The sequence below is a fragment of the Emys orbicularis genome, chromosome 13, assembly GCF_028017835.1.
Source record: "Emys orbicularis isolate rEmyOrb1 chromosome 13, rEmyOrb1.hap1, whole genome shotgun sequence".
Lineage (NCBI taxonomy): Eukaryota > Metazoa > Chordata > Testudines > Emydidae > Emys > Emys orbicularis.
The window spans coordinates 15,985,464-16,006,112 of NC_088695.1; the positions used below are offsets into that span (position 1 = coordinate 15,985,464).

The 20,649-nt window shown below is 40.9% G+C and overlaps 1 protein-coding gene and 1 pseudogene across 1 annotated transcript; one reads left to right on the plus strand and one right to left on the minus strand.

Annotated features, from left to right (window-relative positions):
• The window catches only part of LOC135887506 (E3 ubiquitin-protein ligase TRIM39-like), a 302,230-nt pseudogene that overhangs the window by 133,759 nt on the left and 147,822 nt on the right, over window positions 1-20,649 (plus strand).
• LOC135888199 (olfactory receptor 6F1-like) lies at window positions 3,828-4,763 on the minus strand. The gene has a single exon (XM_065416013.1). The coding sequence runs from the start codon at window positions 4,761-4,763 to the stop codon at window positions 3,828-3,830; it is 936 nt and encodes a 311-aa protein (XP_065272085.1).

A 20,649-nucleotide genomic window follows, 5' to 3' on the forward strand; every position in this document is an offset into this window, starting at 1 on the left:
AAGGGTGTGTGTTACTGATTAATAATTAAATTGCCTCTGTGTTGTAGCATAAGTGTATTGTTTTGGATCCCCCTCCAGTCCTTTTAGAAAAAGTTCACAAGGTTCTTTTAGACTTTTTCTGGGATGGCCGTCACTGGCTGAGGCAAAGTATTTTGTAACTGTCGATGTGGAAAGGGGTCAAGGTCTCACTAATCCTTTAAGCAGAATCTCTACTTTTTGGGTACAGTTGCTGCAACAGCTGTTGCTTGGGGATGAGCCTTTTTCTTGGAAGCAACTGCCCTTTGCTTTTCTTTGGCAGGTGGGGAGTTTGGCTTTTGCTCAGGAACTTTTTTGGTTGACCCTGGTTACCTCAGTTTTGAGGTGTTAACTTTTTTAATTAAAGCCTTTTTAGTGCTTGGAGATTTTTTAAGCTGAGGCTTCTGGATAGGCTGGAGTTCCCAGGACTGCTTGCTGAACCACTTGCTTAAAACCTTCTTGTGAGGATTCCTAGTCTTGTTTCTAGGAGTCTTGTCTCTTCCTTTATTGCAACGGGTGTAACAAAACTGGTTCATTTAATTGATTTTACTAATTTTGCATGCATCTCAGCAGATATCTTGGTTGTCAAGCTTGGTTTGCATTTGGTTCACTGAATTTCTTGGTTTTTATCACTGGTGGAATCCGTCCTTCCTAGGGGCAATATTGTCAGTCTGGACACTTGCCTCCTTGATTATACAAATTCCTGATTATGCTAATGTTTCTATTTTCTTGCCTGTTGCTTCTGTTGTGGATTGGGATGTTGTGAAGCCTGGCAGTTTGCTTGCCTTCAATGGATCTTCTGAACTTACTTTTAATACCTTAGGCCATAAGTCATTGCATATGTTTGCAGTAAAGATTCATCATTTTTGAATGCTTGTTGATTATCCCAATACAGTATGGAGGACACAGCTTCTGGTGGTGGACTCCATTCATCCAGCCTGGTGAACTATATACAAGCCTCCAATTGCAGAAAGGAAGGATGATCTCCAATGGTCAGTTCTTCATGGGGCTATAGCCATGAAAATGTTTGTGCATCATTTTTGACTCTGCAGGTGTCCATGTCAGGTCCGACATGAAGGAGACTTTTCTTTTCATGTTTCCTACTTGTTCCAGGTGACAGACATTATTTGTTTTACTTCAGGGTATTTTTAAGTTATTATCCATTGATTTTTCTCCTACTGTATTTATTTTACTGTTAAGTATAGGTTCGCAAAGAGATCTGTTGTATGCCTTGAAAACTTTATTTTGGGTCAAGCAAAGATGTCCATTATAAAAGTAGATGATAGTAATTTATTGGTACTGGGGTTGCAAATGTATTATTATTATTATTATTTTAGATGTTTAGGGGTTTCGTGTCTTCATTTGGAGTTTAGATATTGTACTCTTATAAGCGATTTGAAACAATTTATGCAGCACTGGGCTATTATAAATGAACTGTTGGGGTGGTCAACTGCTGTGGAATTTATAATTTTTTTTTCTTTTCTGTGTTTCTGTACTGATATTTATTAAAAGTATTTTAAAAGCCAAAAGTCTCTCTCACTCTCTCTGATCAAAAAACATATCTGATTGGATATTGAAAAAAAAATTGGTACATGAAAACTTTCAGATACAATTGCCATGTATATATTTGTCCGAAATACACCTTTGATATATATCTATATCTATATTTATAACTTTTTAAATATATATGTCTGAAAGATAAATATCTATGTAAGGTGGTTTCATGGGTCACTGTGCCCCTAAGGGCAGATAATCATCAAGAGGAGCCCTTACCTGGTGTCCCTCTGATTTGGCCATAGTGGGTTTCAATGGCCTGGGTTCTTAGTCCCTAATGGGTAGTGTCTCCAACTGACTGTCATGGTATTCAGGAACCCTACCTTACCTCCCTATGTGGTTTTGACTATCCCCAACCTGGAGTTTATCCCTATGACTGGCCTGATACCTCAAATATATACTCTTCTGACACCTCCATAACTTATAAACCACCAACCAAGGTATACTTTATTTCTATGGGGAAAGAGACAGGAAGCACATAATGGGAAGGAGAAGATTGATATGGACAGGATACATCAGTAACACTATACAACCTGCAAGTAACACTACCCTCAGGGTGGATTTTTCTGGATTCACGAGTCTGAGTTTCTCAACACTAGTTGGCTCCATCATGTGGAGGAACCCACGTACTTTCATGAGTCATTGCAGGTCTGAAGATGCTTGAGTGTAGTGAGGTGATGAGTCAGTCTTCCATCCCCAAGGGTTCACCCATTCACAAGTGTCAATACCTTCCCCCCTTGTACTGGTGAGGGGAGAGCAGTCCTGTCTTCCCCATCTATCATCTACCCATCAACAAGCTTAGCTACCTTTTTCATCAGACCCCTTAAGCCAGCTTACATAAATAATATATGTTATAAATATATAAAATATCTTTTATATATGTTACTATATATGGCAATATTGTCTGAAAAAATTCATATACTGAATATTTTTTCAATATCCATGCTGAGATATCTTTGATCACTTCTTCAAACAATACATTAAAAATGCATGATTTCTTGTCATGAAAAATGTCGACAATGTTGACAATTTCAACTAAAAAAGGCCAAATATTTTCAAAGGAAATAATCTTTCTTGGAAAAATGCCAGGCAGATCTAAGTGAATAAAAGCAGTGGCCAGAATCTCCCACCATTCAAGGTGTGACCAGCTCATGACCAGAGTGGGGTGTATTTTTGATACTTGCAATATTACATTGTGCATACTTACAACTTTATGGAAACCCTTAGAAAGAAAGATGGAAGAAAAAGTATGTGGAAATCACCCCAAGAGGCAAGAGCTGGGCCATGTTTCCTACCCGGTTGTCCCATAGCATAATTCCAGTGTCCCAACTAGGAACAAGATTGATACATTTTTGTACTCCTTTTTTCATTCTTCCCACATACATCTGGGACAATATCTGATCAAGTCAAATCTCAGCCCCCTATTCCTATTTGGTAATCCAGGATACCAATTTTAGGGTTCCAGTTGTCCATACATGGTGTTCCAATTCACCATAATTACCTTTTCAACAGTAATACGAGCATCTGCACCAGTCCCTTTCCCAATAGTTTTGAAGCTCAATGCAGTTAGCTCTTGTTGCAAAAAGCCACTAAGATGCTACTATCTGTTCCTTTATGGTTTACCTGTTTCACCCCAAATGCATTGCTAACTATTACAAGATACATATTGCTACAGTTTATAACCTTAGGTCAAGCTAGTATGATTCCATAACCTTCAGTCAAGCACTCATAACTCTCACGCTATCTTATGCCAACTCCAACTTCTGCTAGGCCTCACTCTAACCCCTTAACAATTAATGATTAAAACCTAGAGCCAGCCTACTTTTAATACATATATTTTGTATTAAATATTTGTATATCCTGTGCTTCACGTTACAGCTCCAGAACTTCCATTATTATTTCTATAAGCATGCTTTACAGCTAGATTATATTTTACCCAAACTATAAACCCTCCAAGATCAGATCAGTGGACAACAGTCAATAACTTGATCTCATCCAAGAAAAAAGTAGCAGTTTATCACTGCAAATGAGGAAAGCTAAAAAGCAAAGACATGATCTCCTGCACAAAGAAAGTAGATTAGGATTTAAGGGAGGATTTAGGTGTCTGACTCCCATTTTAAGAAAAAAGGAGTTGGTTGCCCTTTGAAATTCTCTGCATCAACCCTTTTTCCTAATTTTCTACTATATTCATGACCTTCAGGAATGTTTTGGTCCTTTTGACTACATTTCTACTAAATCCAGCTTGTTTGAAAATGACTTCACATCCTACTGAATGCCTTTGCCAGGGCTTCCTTCACCTCTTTGTTTCTTAAAGTGTAAATGAAAGGGTTTAATATCGGAGTTACAACAGTGCTAAAGATGTTGATTGTTTTATTCAAATCCAATGAGCTTTGTGCAGAAGGCTTGACATACAGAAAAGTGATAGAGCCGTACCAGATAGTCACAACAGTGAGATGGGCAGAGCAAGTGGAAAAGGCCTTTTGCCGGCCTTGGGCTGATGGGATTCTCAAGATGGTGGAGATGATGTAAAAGTAGGAGACCAGTGTTATCGCGCATGAGACCACGACAACAATGATTGAGATAATGAATGCTGCCAGTTCAATGAGGCTTGAGTCAGTGCAGGAGAGTGCTATCCAGGAATCTATGTCACAAACGAAATGATTGATGATGTTAGGGCCACAGAAAGACAACCTAGCTATTAGAGATGCCAGCACAGAGATAGCCAGGAAACCACACAGCCAAGAGATAAGGGCCAGCCGAACAGTGATGGTGCTGTTCATGAGGGAGCTGTAGCGCAATGGGTGGCATATGGCCAAATAGCGGTCATAGGCCATGACAGCCAGGAGGAAACGTTCTGTAGAACCCATGGAGAGGAAAAAGAACAATTGCAGGAGGCAGACAGTGAAAGAGATAGTTTGGCTTGTCCCTAGCATGACACCAATAGCCTTAGGGACACATGCTGTGGTGAACCAGATCTCCAGGAAGGAGAGATTGCAGAGGAAGAAGTACATGGGGGTGTGGAACTGTGGGTGGGTCCACACTAAAGCTATGATGGACACATTCCCTAGGATCGTTAGCATGTACATCACAGAAAACAGCACAACAAGGGACATCCGGAAATACCAAGTGCCAGGAAAGCCCAGTAAAATGAACTCTTGCACACTCGTTTGGTTTTCTGTTTCTCTACTGGTCATGAGGTCCATCTGCCAAGAAATAAGAGAACATTGGAGGCAAGCAGTTAAAATGCTGAACTCAGTTAGATACTACACAAACTTGAATGTTCAAGCGCAGGACTGTAACACCTTACCCTGTTGTAATGCATGTCAATGGCCCTGTCTAGATGAAGTGTCAGTGTGTGGCAAGCCAAAGTGTGAATCTACAGTGCAGTGTGTGTCAGTGTGGGCACTGTTACCACTCACTAAAAAGTTCCCATCAAACTACTCCTGTTTTAAATTACAGTAAATCAAAGCACACTAAGCAACTGTTAGTGGGAAGCAGCAAGATTCACACGGAAACTTAAAGCATATCTACACTGCACACTTCTTTTGACCGTGTGTATGGCGAACAGTGTATACACAGCTTGCCCCCCTAGCATGGGTAATAATAGCTGTGTAGATGGTGAGACACTGCATTGGCAAGTAGAGTAAAGACATGACACTTCTTTTAAAGGCATATAGGATACAAACACAGCTCGCCCCAGTAGCATGGGTATAAATAGCTGTGTATATGGTGAGGCACTGCTTAGGCAAGTAGAGGAAAAACATGCCTGAACCCTGTGGACATTTACCAAAGTAGGTACCTTACACAGCTCTCTACTTCCCTAAGCTGTGTCTCCCCCGTGCACAGTGCCATTTTTAGCAGTGTAGTGTCTCATTGCCTCCCCACCTCTGGAGCCTTTCCCTGGCCCAGTAAAGTACTCTGAAATCTCCCTCCTGACAGAGTCTTTCACTCCCACATGTAGCTACACACCACAGTGTGGATCAGCTTCCTCTTCACTGTGGTAACCCCTACATGCTGCTGAAAGTGTTGAGCAGTGTAGACGTAGCCCTAGTGTGTGCTGTAGATTAACAGCCCAACTTGCTGTGCACTAACTCTCCATCTAAACAAACCCAAACACTCATATGAACCTTACGGCAAAATAACACAAGTTTGTTTCAACACTTGTATAATTGTTAACCTTCCAACAATGTTCAGGTGATTGCTAAATATGGTGAGAAGCATCAACATTCCTGTAAGATTTATTTTTTAAGGCTGTTGACACATTTATCATTCACGTAACTTGCTTAAAAAGTCCACTAGGTGCCAATCCACCTAGAACTTAGGTGCTATTGAAAATCTTACAATATTTCTTTTTCAGATATTAGTTATCATCCTGCCCAGCTTCCTGAATCTCTCCTCTATTTATATTTCAGTGACTCCTAGAGACCTCAGCTGAGATCAGGGGGCCATTAGAGTACTGTAGAAACATAGAGTAAAAGAAAGACCTTTCCCTAATGAGATTACATTTTAAATAGACAAAGGGTGGATGGGGAAACAGATGCACACAGACATCAAGTAATTCACCCAAAGTCACACACAGCAAGTTGAAGGTAGAGGTGGGAAAACAATCCACGTGTCCTGACTCCCAGTTCACTGCCCTATGCGCTAGATCATACTCTCAGTGAAAGCAATTGGATGATCAATTATTTCTGGATGCCAAGTAGTTTTGGCTGAAAATTTCCCATCAAAACTTGTTTTCAACAGAAAATATTGGCTTTTAAACTAAACAAAAATTTTCATGGAAAGTGTCTCCTCTCCAACCCCCCAAATTGTTTAATTTTCACCAGTTTTCAGGCAATGATTTCCTGTTTTTTGCTGCTTATCACACATGAGATATGGAGGACACTGTATGAGATGATGAAAGTTGTCAGCTCGACGAGTCTTGTGTCAGTGCAGGAGAGTGTTATCCAGGAATCTATGTCAATAAAGAAGGGATTGATAATGTTAGGGCCACAGGACAACCCGGATATTAGAAATGCCAGCACAGAGATAGACAGGAATCCATCAGCCAAGAGCCAAAGGTAAGTTAAGCAGAGAAGGTGCTGTTCATGAGACAGCTGTAGCACAATGTATGGCATATGGCCAAATAGCGATCATAGGCCATGACAGCCAGGATGGGAAATTCTGTAGAGCCCAGAGAGAATACAAAATATAGCTGCAGGATGCAGGTGGTGAAAGAGATGGTTTGGCTTCTCCCGAACATTACACCAAGGGCTTTGGGAACACAGACCATCAATTACCATATCTCCGGGAAGGAGAGATTGCAGAGGAAGAAGTACATGGGGGTGTGGAGCCAGGGGTGGGTCTACATTATGGCTATGTCAGACACATTCCCTACAAATTGTTAGAAAGTACATAACTGAAAACACCACTACAATGGAAATCCAAAAATATCAAGTGCCGAAAAAAACCAGGAGGATGAACTCCTGCACGCTGGTTTGGTTTTCTATTTCTGCCCCAGCCATGAGGTCCATTTGTCAAGACATGAGGGATCATAAGGCATTTAAACATGTTGAATACTCTTTTTGATGTGCAAATGTGCAGCACCTAATATCCTACCCTTTGAGAATACCAATAGACTATCTGCAAATCCACAGCCTTGAACCTCTGCCCACATCTCCTAAAACACTTGGAAGATATTTTTCTGGGCTGTGGGATTGTGGGATTTGACACTGCACCTGGTAGACCTGGCTCTTGCTTGAACTCGCTTCACTGGTGAAATACAAGGGACAAGATTCCAGGCTGAAATTCTAAGGGATTTTGGCACTTTAGGGCTCTTTTTAAAATCCCAGCTGTAATACTTAGAACCCAGGTTAAAGATAAGATAAGGGAAGGGAAGCAGGTGCTACTCAACACTGTGCTGTCCTTGTGCAACTTTCAGCCTCCTCAGTAGAGATAAGAGTTGCACTCCTCATTCCTCTAAGGCCCATCAGGAGCCAGTGGGGTGGCTGACCCAAAGGCGTCTTTCTGCTGTTGCCAGTCTAGCCCATCAACCCCACTTCACCCACCTGTGAGAAAGCCTCAGGATTTGGCTCACCTTGAAAATAACCTTGCTTGCTGCTCAGCAAAAAGCCTGGGACTTTTAAAAATACCTAAGTGACCTAGAAGCACAAGTCCCACTGAAAGTCAATAGGACTTCTCTTCCTAAGCCACATTTGAAAAATACCATTTTGTTTAAACTGAAATCTTTCACAGAAACATATCAGTTTCATCAAAAATTTCGTCTGGATGCGTTGTTAGGTCCAGGATGGAATTTCTGAACAACATGAGAACAAACAGAAAAGGCCAACTGTATAGTCTAGTAGTACAGGCAATTACCTAGGCTATACAAGGCCCAGGTTTGAGACCCTCCTCTGAATCAACCTCAGCTGGGATGTCCATATGAATCTCCCATGACCCAGGTGACTGCCCGAACCACCTGGCTGCTGTGTGCTGGGTTTCTTAATCTTCTATTTTTTCTGCCATCAATTTTGAAACGTCTTGTGTTCTCTCCATATCAGAACAAAACAAAATTTGAAACCTTCAGATTTTTTTTTTGACAAAATGGAATTCTTCCTTTCCAAGAGAGTCCTAAATAGTCCCTTTAGAAAACCCCACCCCAGATTCTCAGGAACAAGGAACTGACATTGGAAATTATAAATTATGTTGATTATTTATTGTATGTCTTCAGAGCCTTAAGATCCCAGCTAGGGCTGGGACCACATTGTGCTGGGTGCTGCACAGACATTGCTTAGAAGACCGTCCCTACTCCAGAAAGCTTACAATCTAAAAGACAAGCCAGGCAAACAGGTGGAGACAAACAACAAAGAAACAGCTTCCCAGAAATACAGTAAAATTGCTTCCCAGTTTCCCTTTCATATAACAACCCTCCTCTTCCACTCATCTCCCCTGGGCTCAGCTTTCAGTCAAACCCCTACAGCCTGGGTTAGACCAGAACAATAGCCTAACTAGTTAGGAATCATGTTCCAAACACGGCACAATGCCAAATGCTTAAGAAACAACCTATAACCCACCCTACTACTCTAGGTACTTCTGCTGCATTGTACAGAGGACATTGCTCCCTGAACTGAGGTAGACATCAGTTTATAGAAAAAAGAATCATTGATAGTTATTGTAGCCTGATATTTTCAAACGGGTTAGAGGGAGTCAGTGCAATAGAAGCTGGGTGACTAACTTCCTTATGCTTCTTTGAAAATCCCAGCTGTAATGCCTACCCTCTCCATTGTAATTTGAATTTATTTATGTGCAGATAACAATACTTAGCACTTGTACAGCTCTTTACATGTGCATAGCAATGTGCAAAGAATAACTATTAATCCACACAATGTGACTACAAACTGGAGGCCTGATTTAAGGCACTTTGGAGTGAATGGTTGACAAGGTCAGTATAATTGTTCCCATTTTACAGATGGGGAAACTAAAGCAGGGATGTGAAGCGATCTGTTCAAATCACAGAGACAGCTGAGGATAGAACACAAGAACTGATATTAACACTTCTCTGCCATGTGCAGTGTTCAGAAATAGATTTATCTATCTATCTATCTTCTCCTTCTTTTCTCATTTGCCACTGTTAAGTTACTATACCAGAAAATTCCACAGGTTAATGTATTAGAGCTGCTTGAAAGTTTTCAACCAACACATTTTATCAATGGAAACTGTCTTTATGATGAAACTGAGATTGTTGCAAAATAAATAAATAAAGAAAGAAGAGAGAAGATAACTTGGGGATTTTCATGAAAACAATAACAACGAGAAGTTGTTTCTGGTGCAAAAAAGACAAAATATTTGGGCTTAAACCTGAAAATTTTTGTTTGTTGTTTTTTGACCAAAAAAACCCAGAAAAAATTAAAAGAAAAATTGGACACAAATGAAAATATTTTTCATTTTTGTCAAAAATGTTGATGTAAAACAATAATTTCCCAAATGGCTCTATTAGTTTTACAATTTACAAAAAAAATATTATTTCCTTTTGTTCATTCTGACTTTATACTAAATTAAAAAAGAGGAATAAGATATACTCATTCTTTCAGTACAGGTGTGTTGACTCCTCAATGAGGCAAACTTTTTGAACAGCAATTTTCAGGTAGCTCACATTACAAAGAAAGGCAAACTTATTTCTCAGTACAGTTACTTTAAACTATAAGTCCAGGATATGCTTTAGCTGTCTGGTGGATCTAACTTACCATGTCTTCTGATAGAGCTTGTCAATACAAACTCCTTTCATTCACAATCTTTTTCTCTTTGGATGATACACATTAGCACAGGTGCTGAAAAATAGTGCATCATAAGATGGTATATCTTCCTTTCCCCGCAACTAAACATATAGCAAATACAGGAATATTTCACACATGGTTCACGTTTACATCACAGTCATTTTACACCACTGTAGCAGTGTAAAGGGGCCTTAAAATGTGTGCAATAAGTATAATCCACTCCAACGTTAAGCCCCCATTCTACTGCCAGAGTGGTGTGAAGTGTTGTTAGCATAAATGAGAATCTGCCTCTTCAAACCAAAAGACTCAGGCAAATTTTGTAGATTTTGACATTGATAGGAATCTGTTTCCATCATCATCCAACTAGCTTTACCCCTACCTACCTTGTAAATGAACTGCTGCTGAAATTGGCTGCATGAGGGTGTTTGTTTTGTACTCCACCCTCACCTCCCCATTTACCCTGGGATATTGGATCTCAACAGAATTTCACAGACTTCCCTATGTTATGTATCGGACTCTGCTAAATCAGGCTGGTCTCCTGGTGAAAGCACAGTACTGGCAGCCTGGAGACCAACATTTTTGTCCTGCATTTGCCAAACTGTTTCTACACAGTGGGAGCTTTGGTGTCTTAGTTAAGCCCCCACCCAGCCTCATTTCCCAAGCTTTAAAATAATGGCAAATGCCAAAATTGGACCCCTTCGACTTGCTGAACACAGACAAAGACCTGGAGAGAGGAAGCCCCAACAGTGAATTTTATTGGTTCTACAAAACCAAGGAAATATGCTTCATATACTTGACACCATCTTCTGGCACCTAATCAATTCCTCATTTCCATATCCACAGATATAGAGAATTCCTGTAAGAGAGGGGACTAAGCTGCATCTAAGGGAGGACTCGTCCCTTGGAGCGGTGTCTCTGAAACAGACAGTAAAATATTCAAGAGTTTCCAAATTTGTTAGTCTCTAAGGTGCCACAAGTACTCCTCGTCTTTCTCCTTATAGTTAGAATGTTCTTCCTAATATCTAACCTCAATCTCCCTTGCTGCAGCTTAAACCTATTGCTTCTTCTCCTATCTTCAGTGAACATAGAGAACAGTTGATCACAGTCATCTTTATAACAGCCCTTAACATATTTGAAGATTGTTATCAGCTCCTCCCTTGTTCTTCTTTTCTCAAGAGTAAACATGCCCAGTGTTTTTAACCTTCCTTCATAGGCAGGGCTGGCTCCAGGCACCAGCTTGCCAAGCAGGTGCTTGGGGCGGCCACTCCGGAGAGGGGCGGCACGTCCAGGTATTCGGCGGCAATTTGGCAGACAGTCCCTCATTCCCGCTCGGAGCGAAGGACCTCCCACTGAGTTGCTGCCACAGATCACGATTGTGGCTTTTTTTTTTTTTTTTTTTGTGCCGCTTGGGGCGGCAAAAACCCTGGAGCCGGCCCTGTTCATAGGTCAGGTTTTCTAAACCTTTCATCATTTTTGTGCTGCTCTCCTCTGCTCGCTCTCCAATTTTTCCACATCTTTTCTAAAGTGCGGCACCCAGAAGTGGAAATAGTAATCCATCTGAGGCCTCATCAGCGCTGAGTAGAGGAGAACAATTATCTCCCATGTCTTACATACAACATTCCTGTCAATACACCTCAGAATGTTATGAGCCTATTTTACAACTGCATCACCTTGTTGGCTCATATTCAGTGTGTGATCCACTATAATCCCCAGCTCCTTTTTAACAGTACTAACACCTAGCCAGTTAGTCCCCACTTTGTAGTTGAACATTTGTTTTTTCCTTCCTAAGTGACGTACTTTGCACTTATCTTTACTGAATTTCATCTTGTTCTTTTCAGACTAATTTTCCAATTTGTCAAGGTCCTTTTGAATTCTAATCATGTCCTCCAAAGTGCTTGCAACCCCTACCAGCTTGCTGTCATCTGCAAAATGTATAAGCATACTCTCTGCTTCATTATCCAAATTATTAATGAAAATATTGAATAGTACCAGACCCAAGACTGACCTCTGTGAGACCCCACTAGATACACCCTTCAAATTTGACAGCAAACCATTGTTAACTACTCTTTGAGTATGTTCTTTTAACCAGTTGTTCACCCACCTTATAGTAATTTCCTCTAGACCACATTTCTTAGTTTGTTTATAAGAATGTCATGGGGACTGTGTCAAAAGCCTTACTAAAATTAAGGTATATCCCATCTACTGCTTTCTCCAATACACCAGGTCAGGAACGCGGTCAAATAAATTAAAAGTTTTATTTTTAATTGAGATTTTGACATAAATTGACATTCAAATGATTGATTTTGATGTCATTTTCAGTCAAAATGTCACTTTTTCATTTTGAATTGAAATTTTGAAATGGAATATTTCATTCTGAAGTGTTGCAAGTAGAACTGATTGAATTTTTTCTAACAGAACAATTCTATGGGAACATGTTGATTCCATAAAAACGTTTTAGAGTGGTAACTAAGAACATCTGGAGTTTAGTATGCAACTTGTTTGTAGCAATGTATAAAAGGAGAAGTCATAGGAGGGGCATCTCTGTTCTGGTCTGGGGGAACAGGCTCCTGGTGTCCTGGCTGAACCAGTACCATTGTCGCAGGCATACATGTGTTAGTGTACTTGTAGCTCTTATGGGGCGATAATACCGTGCTTTGTTGACAATAAATCTGGCCGAGCCCCTTCACCACTGAACCGAGCCTGTGGTCTTTATGAATAACATCAAGGTCTGCTGAATCAGCACGCTGCATTCTCTGCTAGTGCAGCTAACACTGGAGCTCCAAGAACAGCCCCACTAGCAGCATTAACAACTTAGCAGCCTTAACAACACTCCGCAGCACTAACAACATATATCAGTAAGGGGGGTTTATGGTTTGCCATACCCCTAAGGGCAGCTAATCATCAACAGGATCCCTTACCTGGTGTCCCTCTGCTTTGACCGCAGTGGCCTGTGTTCTTAGCCACTAACAGGCGGTGCCTCCAATGGTTTATAGTAGTCAGGAACACTTCTTGGCCTCCCTATGTGGTTTGGACTATCACCAACCTGGCACTTATCCCTATGACTAGCCTGATGCCTCATACGTACACTTTTCTGACACCTCCATAATGGATGAACCAATGATCAAGGTACACTTTATTTACAAGGGGAAATATAATGGAAACATATAAAAGGAAGGGGAAGATAGATGTGGATTGGGTACATCAGTAACACCAACCAATCCACATGTAACACTATCTCTACAGTGGATTTCCTTGGATTCAAAAGTTCAATTTATTCCACACTAGTAGGCTCCAGAATGTGGAGGAGCTCACATAACTTCATGAGTCATTACAGGCCTGAAGGTGCTTGAGTGAGGTGAGATGATGAGGGTACCAATTCATCCAGGGGGAAAACCTCTCTTTGGCAGCAATAGGCATTACTCACAGGGGAAAGAGTCCCCACGGCATAGGAGGCCTCCTCGGTGTTTCTAAATCAGTTGTTCTCTCCCCTTTCAGTGCAAAATAGGCAGGGACAGACAGTCAGGAGAACACTCACTCTCCTCCTTTTATCCCCCCTCCAATTGGTATAGTAAGCCTTCCATTCCATAATGTTCATCCATTCACAAGGCTCAATAAACCCTGGCCTTTTACTGGCTAGGTGAGCACAGTTCAGCCTTTCTCATCTCTCATCTACCCAGCAACAAGCTTGCCTCTCTTTTTCATCAGATCTCTTAACCAGGGTTACATATATAATATAATATGTTATAAACATATAATATATGTTACACACACACACACACACACACACATATATATATATATATATAGCAATAAGAACATAAGAACATAAGAAAGGCCGTACTGGGTCAGACCAAAGGTCCATCTAGCCCAGTATCTGTCCACCGACAGTGGCCAATGCCAGGTGCCCCAGGGGGAGTGAACCTAACAGGCAATGATCAAGTGATCTCTCTCCTGCCATCCATCTCCATCCTCTGACGAACAGAGGCTAGGGACACCATTCTTACCCATCCTGGCTAATAGCCATTTATGGACTTAGCCACCATGAATTTATCCAGTCCCCTTTTAAACATTGTTATAGTCCTAGCCTTCACAACCTCCTCAGGTAAGGAGTTCCACAAGTTGACTGTGCGCTGGGTGAAGAAGAACTTCCTTTTATTTGTTTTAAACCTGCTGCCTATTAATTTCTTTTGGTGACCCCTAGTTCTTGTATTATGGGAATAAGTAAATAACTTTTCCTTATCCACTTTCTCAACATCACTCATGATTTTATATACCTCTATCATGTCCCCCCTTAGTCTTCTCTTTTCCAAACTGAAGAGTCCTAGCCTCTTTAATCTTTCCTCATATGGGACCCTCTCTAAACCCTTAATCATTTTAGTTGCTCTTTTCTGAACCTTTTCTAGTGCTAGAATATCTTTTTTGAGGTGAGGAGACCACATCTGTACACAGTATTCGAGATGTGGGCGAACCATGGATTTATATAAGGGCAATAATATATTCTCAGTCTTATTCTCTATCCCCTTTTTAATGATTCCTAACATCCTGTTTGCTTTTTTGACCGCCTCTGCACACTGCGTGGACATCTTTAGAGAACTATCCACGATGACGCCAAGATCTTTTTCCTGACTCGTTGTAGCTAAATTAGCCCCCATCATGTTGTATGTATAGTTGGGGTTATTTTTTCCAATGTGCATTACTTTACATTTGTCCACATTAAATTTCATTTGCCATTTTGTTGCCCAATCACTTAGTTTTGTGAGATCTTTTTGAAGTTCTTCACAATCTGCTTTGGTCTTAACTATCTTGAGTAGTTTAGTATCATCTGCAAACTTTGCCACCTCACTGTTTACCCCTTTCTCCAGATCATTTATGAATAAATTGAATAGGATAGGTCCTAGGACTGACCCTTGGGGAACACCACTAGTTACCCCTCTCCATTCTGAGAATTTACCATTAATTCCTACCCTTTGTTCCCTGTCCTTTAACCAGTTCTCAATCCATGAAAGGACCTTCCCTTTTATCCCATGACAGCTTAATTTACGTAAGAGCCTTTGGTGAGGGACCTTGTCAAAGGCTTTCTGGAAATCTAAGTACACTATGTCCACCGGATCCCCCTTGTCCACATGTTTGTTGACCCCTTCAAAGAACTCTAATAGATTAGTAAGACACGATTTCCCTTTACAGAAACCATGTTGACTATTGCTCAAGAGTTTATGTTTTTCTATGTGTCTGACAATTTTGTTCTTTACTATTGTTTCAACTAATTTGCCCGGTACCGACGTTAGACTTACCGGTCTGTAATTGCCGGGATCACCCCTAGAGCCCTTTTTAAATATTGGCGTTACATTAGCTAACTTCCAGTCATTGGGTACCGAAGCCGATTTAAAGGACAGGTTACAAACCTTAGTTAATAGTTCCGCAACTTCAAATTTGAGTTCTTTCAGAACTCTTCAGAATAGTGTGTGGAAATGTTCATATATTGATTTTTTTCAATATTCAGTCTGAGATTTTTTGATCATTTCCTCAATCAATTAAAAAAAATATAGAAAAATGCATAATTTCTTGTGATGAAAAATGTTGACAGTGTTGACAATTTCAACTAAAAAGGGTCAAATATTTTCAATGGAACTACTCTTTCTTGGAAAAATGCCAGGAAAATCTAAATAAATAAAAGCAGCATCCAGAGTCTCTCGCCATTCAAGGTGTGACCTGCTCATGACCAGAGTGGGGTGTGTATTGGTGGATTTAAGACACCGGTTTAACTCCTCAATCCTGGGCCCCCTATTTGAGGAGCTGGTCCCGAATGTAAAGCCACCAAAATCCTACTTTCATGTGTGTGAGATGCCAATGGCCTTCATTGGCTATTCCAAAAGCTGGGAATTGGCCAGACATACGGATATCTTTGCCATGTTCTTTTTCCTGAGCAGCAAGAGGTGGGTTGGGTAGGAGTCATAACAGCTGTCCCACACAAATGGATCAGAAGGAATATTCCTAGGGATAGATCTGCTGTTTTAGGGGTGTTGATCACTATCTATGGGCCAGATCTTGAGCTGATATAAATATGATCTATTCTGAGGTTGTGGAGGTGGGAATCAAGTGGCTTTTTGCAGGCTCATTGCACAGGTGTGAATTTTTCTCTGTGGCATTACATTGATATTTAACATGTACCCCTGGAGTAAAATCCTGGTCCTATTCAAGCCAGTGGGAGCTTTGCTATTGACAGCAGTGTGGTCTGGTTCACCCTTGGAGTCTTAAAATTCCACATCCATACATCCACCTGTTGGAGAGACCTCACAAGTAACTCAAATAAGGAGAGGAAATTGTGTGTATATTTGTGGCTGGGAATTTGAAAATCAATGGTGTTAAGCACATAGGTGCTTTTGAAAATCTCACTAGATGCCTAAATACCTTTAAAAATCTGGTCCCCTATTAGTAGCTACATAGATAGTGAATACCTCACTCCTCCAGAGAAGTACATTATATCATGGAACAGGCCACCCAGATACCCCGAAATAACCTGCTTCAATACAGAAATAAAATCCCCTCTGACTGCACGCCCCTAGTTGTCACCTTCCATCCCACACTGGAACCCTTACGGGGTATCATCAAACAACTACAACCCATACTCAATAGGGACCCCATCCTGAAAGAAATCTTTCCTGAACTCCCTCTCCTGGCCTTCAAATAGCTCCCCATCCTCTCCTAGCTCATCATCAGAAGCAAGCTGCCCACAGACCAAGAAACACCAACTCAAAGCGGCACCAGACCCTGCCAGAACAGATGCAAAACCTGCAGACATATCTCCACTGCTACAATGATAACACCCCCCACAACACATTTTTCAAGACCCATGGATCCTACACATGCCTATCACAACGTGTGGTGTACTTCATCCAGTGCACTAAATGCCCCAATAGCAACTATGTGGGTAAAACCAGACAATCACTATGCTCGTAAATGAACTCACACAGGAAAATGATAAAAGACAAAAACACCACATCACCTGCGGGTGAACACTTTTCACAAAGCGATCGCTTTATATCTGGTCTATCAGTCCTCATCCTCAAAGGAAACCTGCACAACACTTTCAAAAGATGAGCCTGGGAGCCTGAATTCATAATTTTGCTAGACACTAAAAATCATAGTCTAGGTCCTGGTCTACACTGGGGGTGGGAGGAAATCGATCTAAGTTACGCAACTTCAACTACGTGAATAACGTAGATGAAGTTGACATACTTATATCTACTCACTTCACTGCGATAAGCCGATGGCTGACACTCTCCCGTTGACTCCGTTTGCGCCTCTCCCCCTGGTGGAGTCGACGTGAGAGTGCTTGGCGGTCGATTTATCACATCTAGACTAGTGGGTAGGATTTATGGCTTATTACAACAATCTGAAACCCACTAACCTCCCTTTGTGTCTTTTCATCGGGTGGCCCCTGGTTTTTCTATTGTGGGAAAGGGTAACTATCACTTTTCTATTCACTTTTTCCACACCATTCTTGATTTTATAAACCTCTATTATATCTCCCTTAATCATCTCTTTTGTAAGATGAACAGCCCTAATCTTTTTAGTCTCTCCTAGCATGGAAGCTGTTCCATACCCTAGATCATCTTTGTTGCCCTTCTCTGGACAGTTTCCAGTTCCACTATATCTTTTTTGAGATGGGGTGACCAGAACTGGACACTGTATTTAATATGTGAGCACACCATGGGTTTATAGTGATGTTATGATATTTTTGTCTTATTTTCTATCCCTTTCCTAATTCTTCCTAGCATTCTAACATTATTAAGGGCACAAGAGCAAACTATCCCACTGCACAGGAAAGATAGGAAGTGTGACGGGTTGGGTCACAGAGCCCCTTGGGACTGCCACCTGAGATGCTGAGACTACCTCTGAGCCCATTTTCCCTGCCGGCTTGGGACTTCAGTATCTTGCCTTGTTTGAGCCAGACACGCTAGTCTGCTGCAAACGCAGATCCAAGTCTGAACCACGTCCCCCACAAGCTGCAGCCTTAACTGAAAACAGCTTAAGAAGTGCTCCTGTCTCCAGCACTCAGATACCCAGCTCCCAATGGGGTGCAAACGCCAAATAAATCCGTTTTACTCTGTATAAAGCTTATACAGGGTAAATTCATAAATTGTTTGCCCTCTATAACACTGATAGAGAGATATGCACAGCTGTTTGCTCCTCCAGGAATTAATAATTGCTCTGGGTTAATTAATAAGTGATTTTATTAAAAATAAAAAGTAGGATTTAAGTGGTTCCAAGTAATAACAGACAGAGCAAAGTAAATTACCAAGCAAAATAAAGTAAAGCATGCAAGTCTAAGCCTAATATAGTAAGAAGCTGAATACAGATAAAATTTCACCCTCAGAGATGTTTCAACAAGCTTCTTTCACAGACTGGATGCCTTCCTAGTCTGGGCCCAATCCTTTCCCCTGGTACAGTCCTTTTTCCAGCTCAGGTGGTAGCTAGGGGATTTCTCATGACTGCAGCTCTCTTTGTTCTGTTTCACCCCCTTATATAGCTTTGGCACAAGGCAGGAATATTTTGTCTCTTTGGGTCCCCATCCCTCCTTCTAAATGGAAAAGCCCCAGGTTTAAGATGGATTCCAGTACCAGGTGACATGGTTACATGTCCTGTGAGACCTCAAGACTTCATTCTTCCCAGCCTGACTCACAGGAAGGCTTGAAAGTAAACAGAGCCATCTACAGACAATTGTCCAAGTTGATGGGAGCCATCAAGATTCCAAAAATGGCCCACACTTTGCATAATTACAATAGGACCTCGGAGTTATATTTCATATTTGTAGTTTCAGATATAAGAGCGATACATTTATACAAATAGGATGACCACACTCAGTAGATTATAAACTTTGTAATGATACCTTACAAGAGAGCTTTTGCATGAAGCATTTTCCAGTTACATTATATTCACACTTATTAGCATATTTTCATAAACTCATATGGCATGCAACATCACAGGGAGTATGGCAAGAGACTATCGTGGCTTAACCAGGAGATCTTCAATGATCTAAAACTCAAAAAAGAGTCCTACAAAAAGTGGAAACTATGTCAAATTACAAAGGATGAATATAAACAAATAACACAAGTATGTAGGGACAAAATTAGAAAGGCCAAGGCACAAAATTAGATCAAACTAGCTAAGGACATAAAGGGTAACAAGAAAACATTCTACAAATACATTAGAAGCTAAAGGAAGACGAAGGACAGAGTAAGCCCATTACTCAATTAGGGGGGAAAGACAATAACAGAAAATGTGGAAATGGCAGAGGTGCTTAATGACTTCTTTGTTTCGGTTTTCACCAAGAAGGTTGGTGGCGATTGGATGTATAATATAGTGAATGCCAGTGAAAATGAGGTAGGATCAGAGGCTAAAATAGGGAAAGAATGAGTCAAAAATTCCTTAGACAAGTTAGATGTCTTCAAGTGACCAGGGCCTGATGAAATGCATCCTAGAATACTCAAGGAGCTGACTGAGGAGATATATGAGCCATTAGTGATTATCTTTGAAAAGTCATGGAAGATGGGAGACATTCCAAAAGACTGGAAAAGGGCAAATATAATGCCCATCTATAAAAATGGAAATAAGGACAAGCCAGGGAATTACAGACCAGTCAGCCTAACTTGTGTACCAGGAAAGATAATGGAGGAAATAATTAAGCAATCAGTTTGCAAACACCTAGAAGATAATGAGGTGATAAGTAACAGTCAGCATGGATTTGTCAAGAACAAAACTGTCAAACCAACCTGATAGCTTTCTTTGACAGGATAACAAGCCTTGTGGATGGGGGGAAGTGGTAGATGTGGTATATCTTGACTTCAGTAAAGCTTTTGATACTGTCTCACATGACGTTCTCATAAACAAACTAAGGAAATACAACCTAGATGGAGCTACTATAAGGTGGGTGCATAACTGGTTGGAAAACCATTCCCAAAGAGTAGTTATCATTGGTTCACAGTCATGCTGGAAGGGCATAATGAGTGGGGTGCTGCAGGGATTGGTTCTGGGTCTGGTTCTGTTCAATATCTTCATCAATGATTTAGATAATGGCATAGAGAGTACACTTATAAAGTTTAACAGATGTATTGGAGCATAAGCTTTCGTGGGTGAATACCGACTTCATCAGACGCATTCACCCACGAAAGCTTATGCTCCAATACATCTGTTAGTCTTAAAGGTGCCACAGGACTCTGTTGCTTTTTACAGATCCAGACTAACACGGCTACCCCTCTGAGACTTATAAAGTTTGCGGACAATACCATGCTGGGAGGGGTTGTGAGTACTTTGGAGGATAGGATTATAATTCAAAATGATCTGGACAAACTGGAGAAATGGTCTGAAGTAAATAGGATGAAGTTCAATAAGGACAAATCAAAGTACTCCACTTAGGAAGGAACAATTAGTTGCACACATACAAAATGGGAAATGACTGCCTGGGAAGGAGTACTGCGGAAAGTTATCTGGGGGTCATAGTCGATCACAAGCTAAATATGAGTCAACAGTGTAACACTGTTGCAAAAAAAGCAAACATCATTCTGGAATGTATTAGCAGGAGTGTTATAAGCAAGACACGAGAAGTAATTCTTCCGCTCTACTCCCCGCTTATTAGGCCTCAATTGGAGTATTGTGTCCAGTTCTGGGCGCCACATTTCAGGAAAGATGTGGACAAATTGGAGAAAATCCAGAGAAGAGCAACAAAAATGATTAAAGGTCTAGAAAACATGACCCATGTGGGAAGATTGAAAATATTGGGTTTGTTTAGTCTGGAGAAAAGAAGACTGAGAGGGGACATGATAACCGT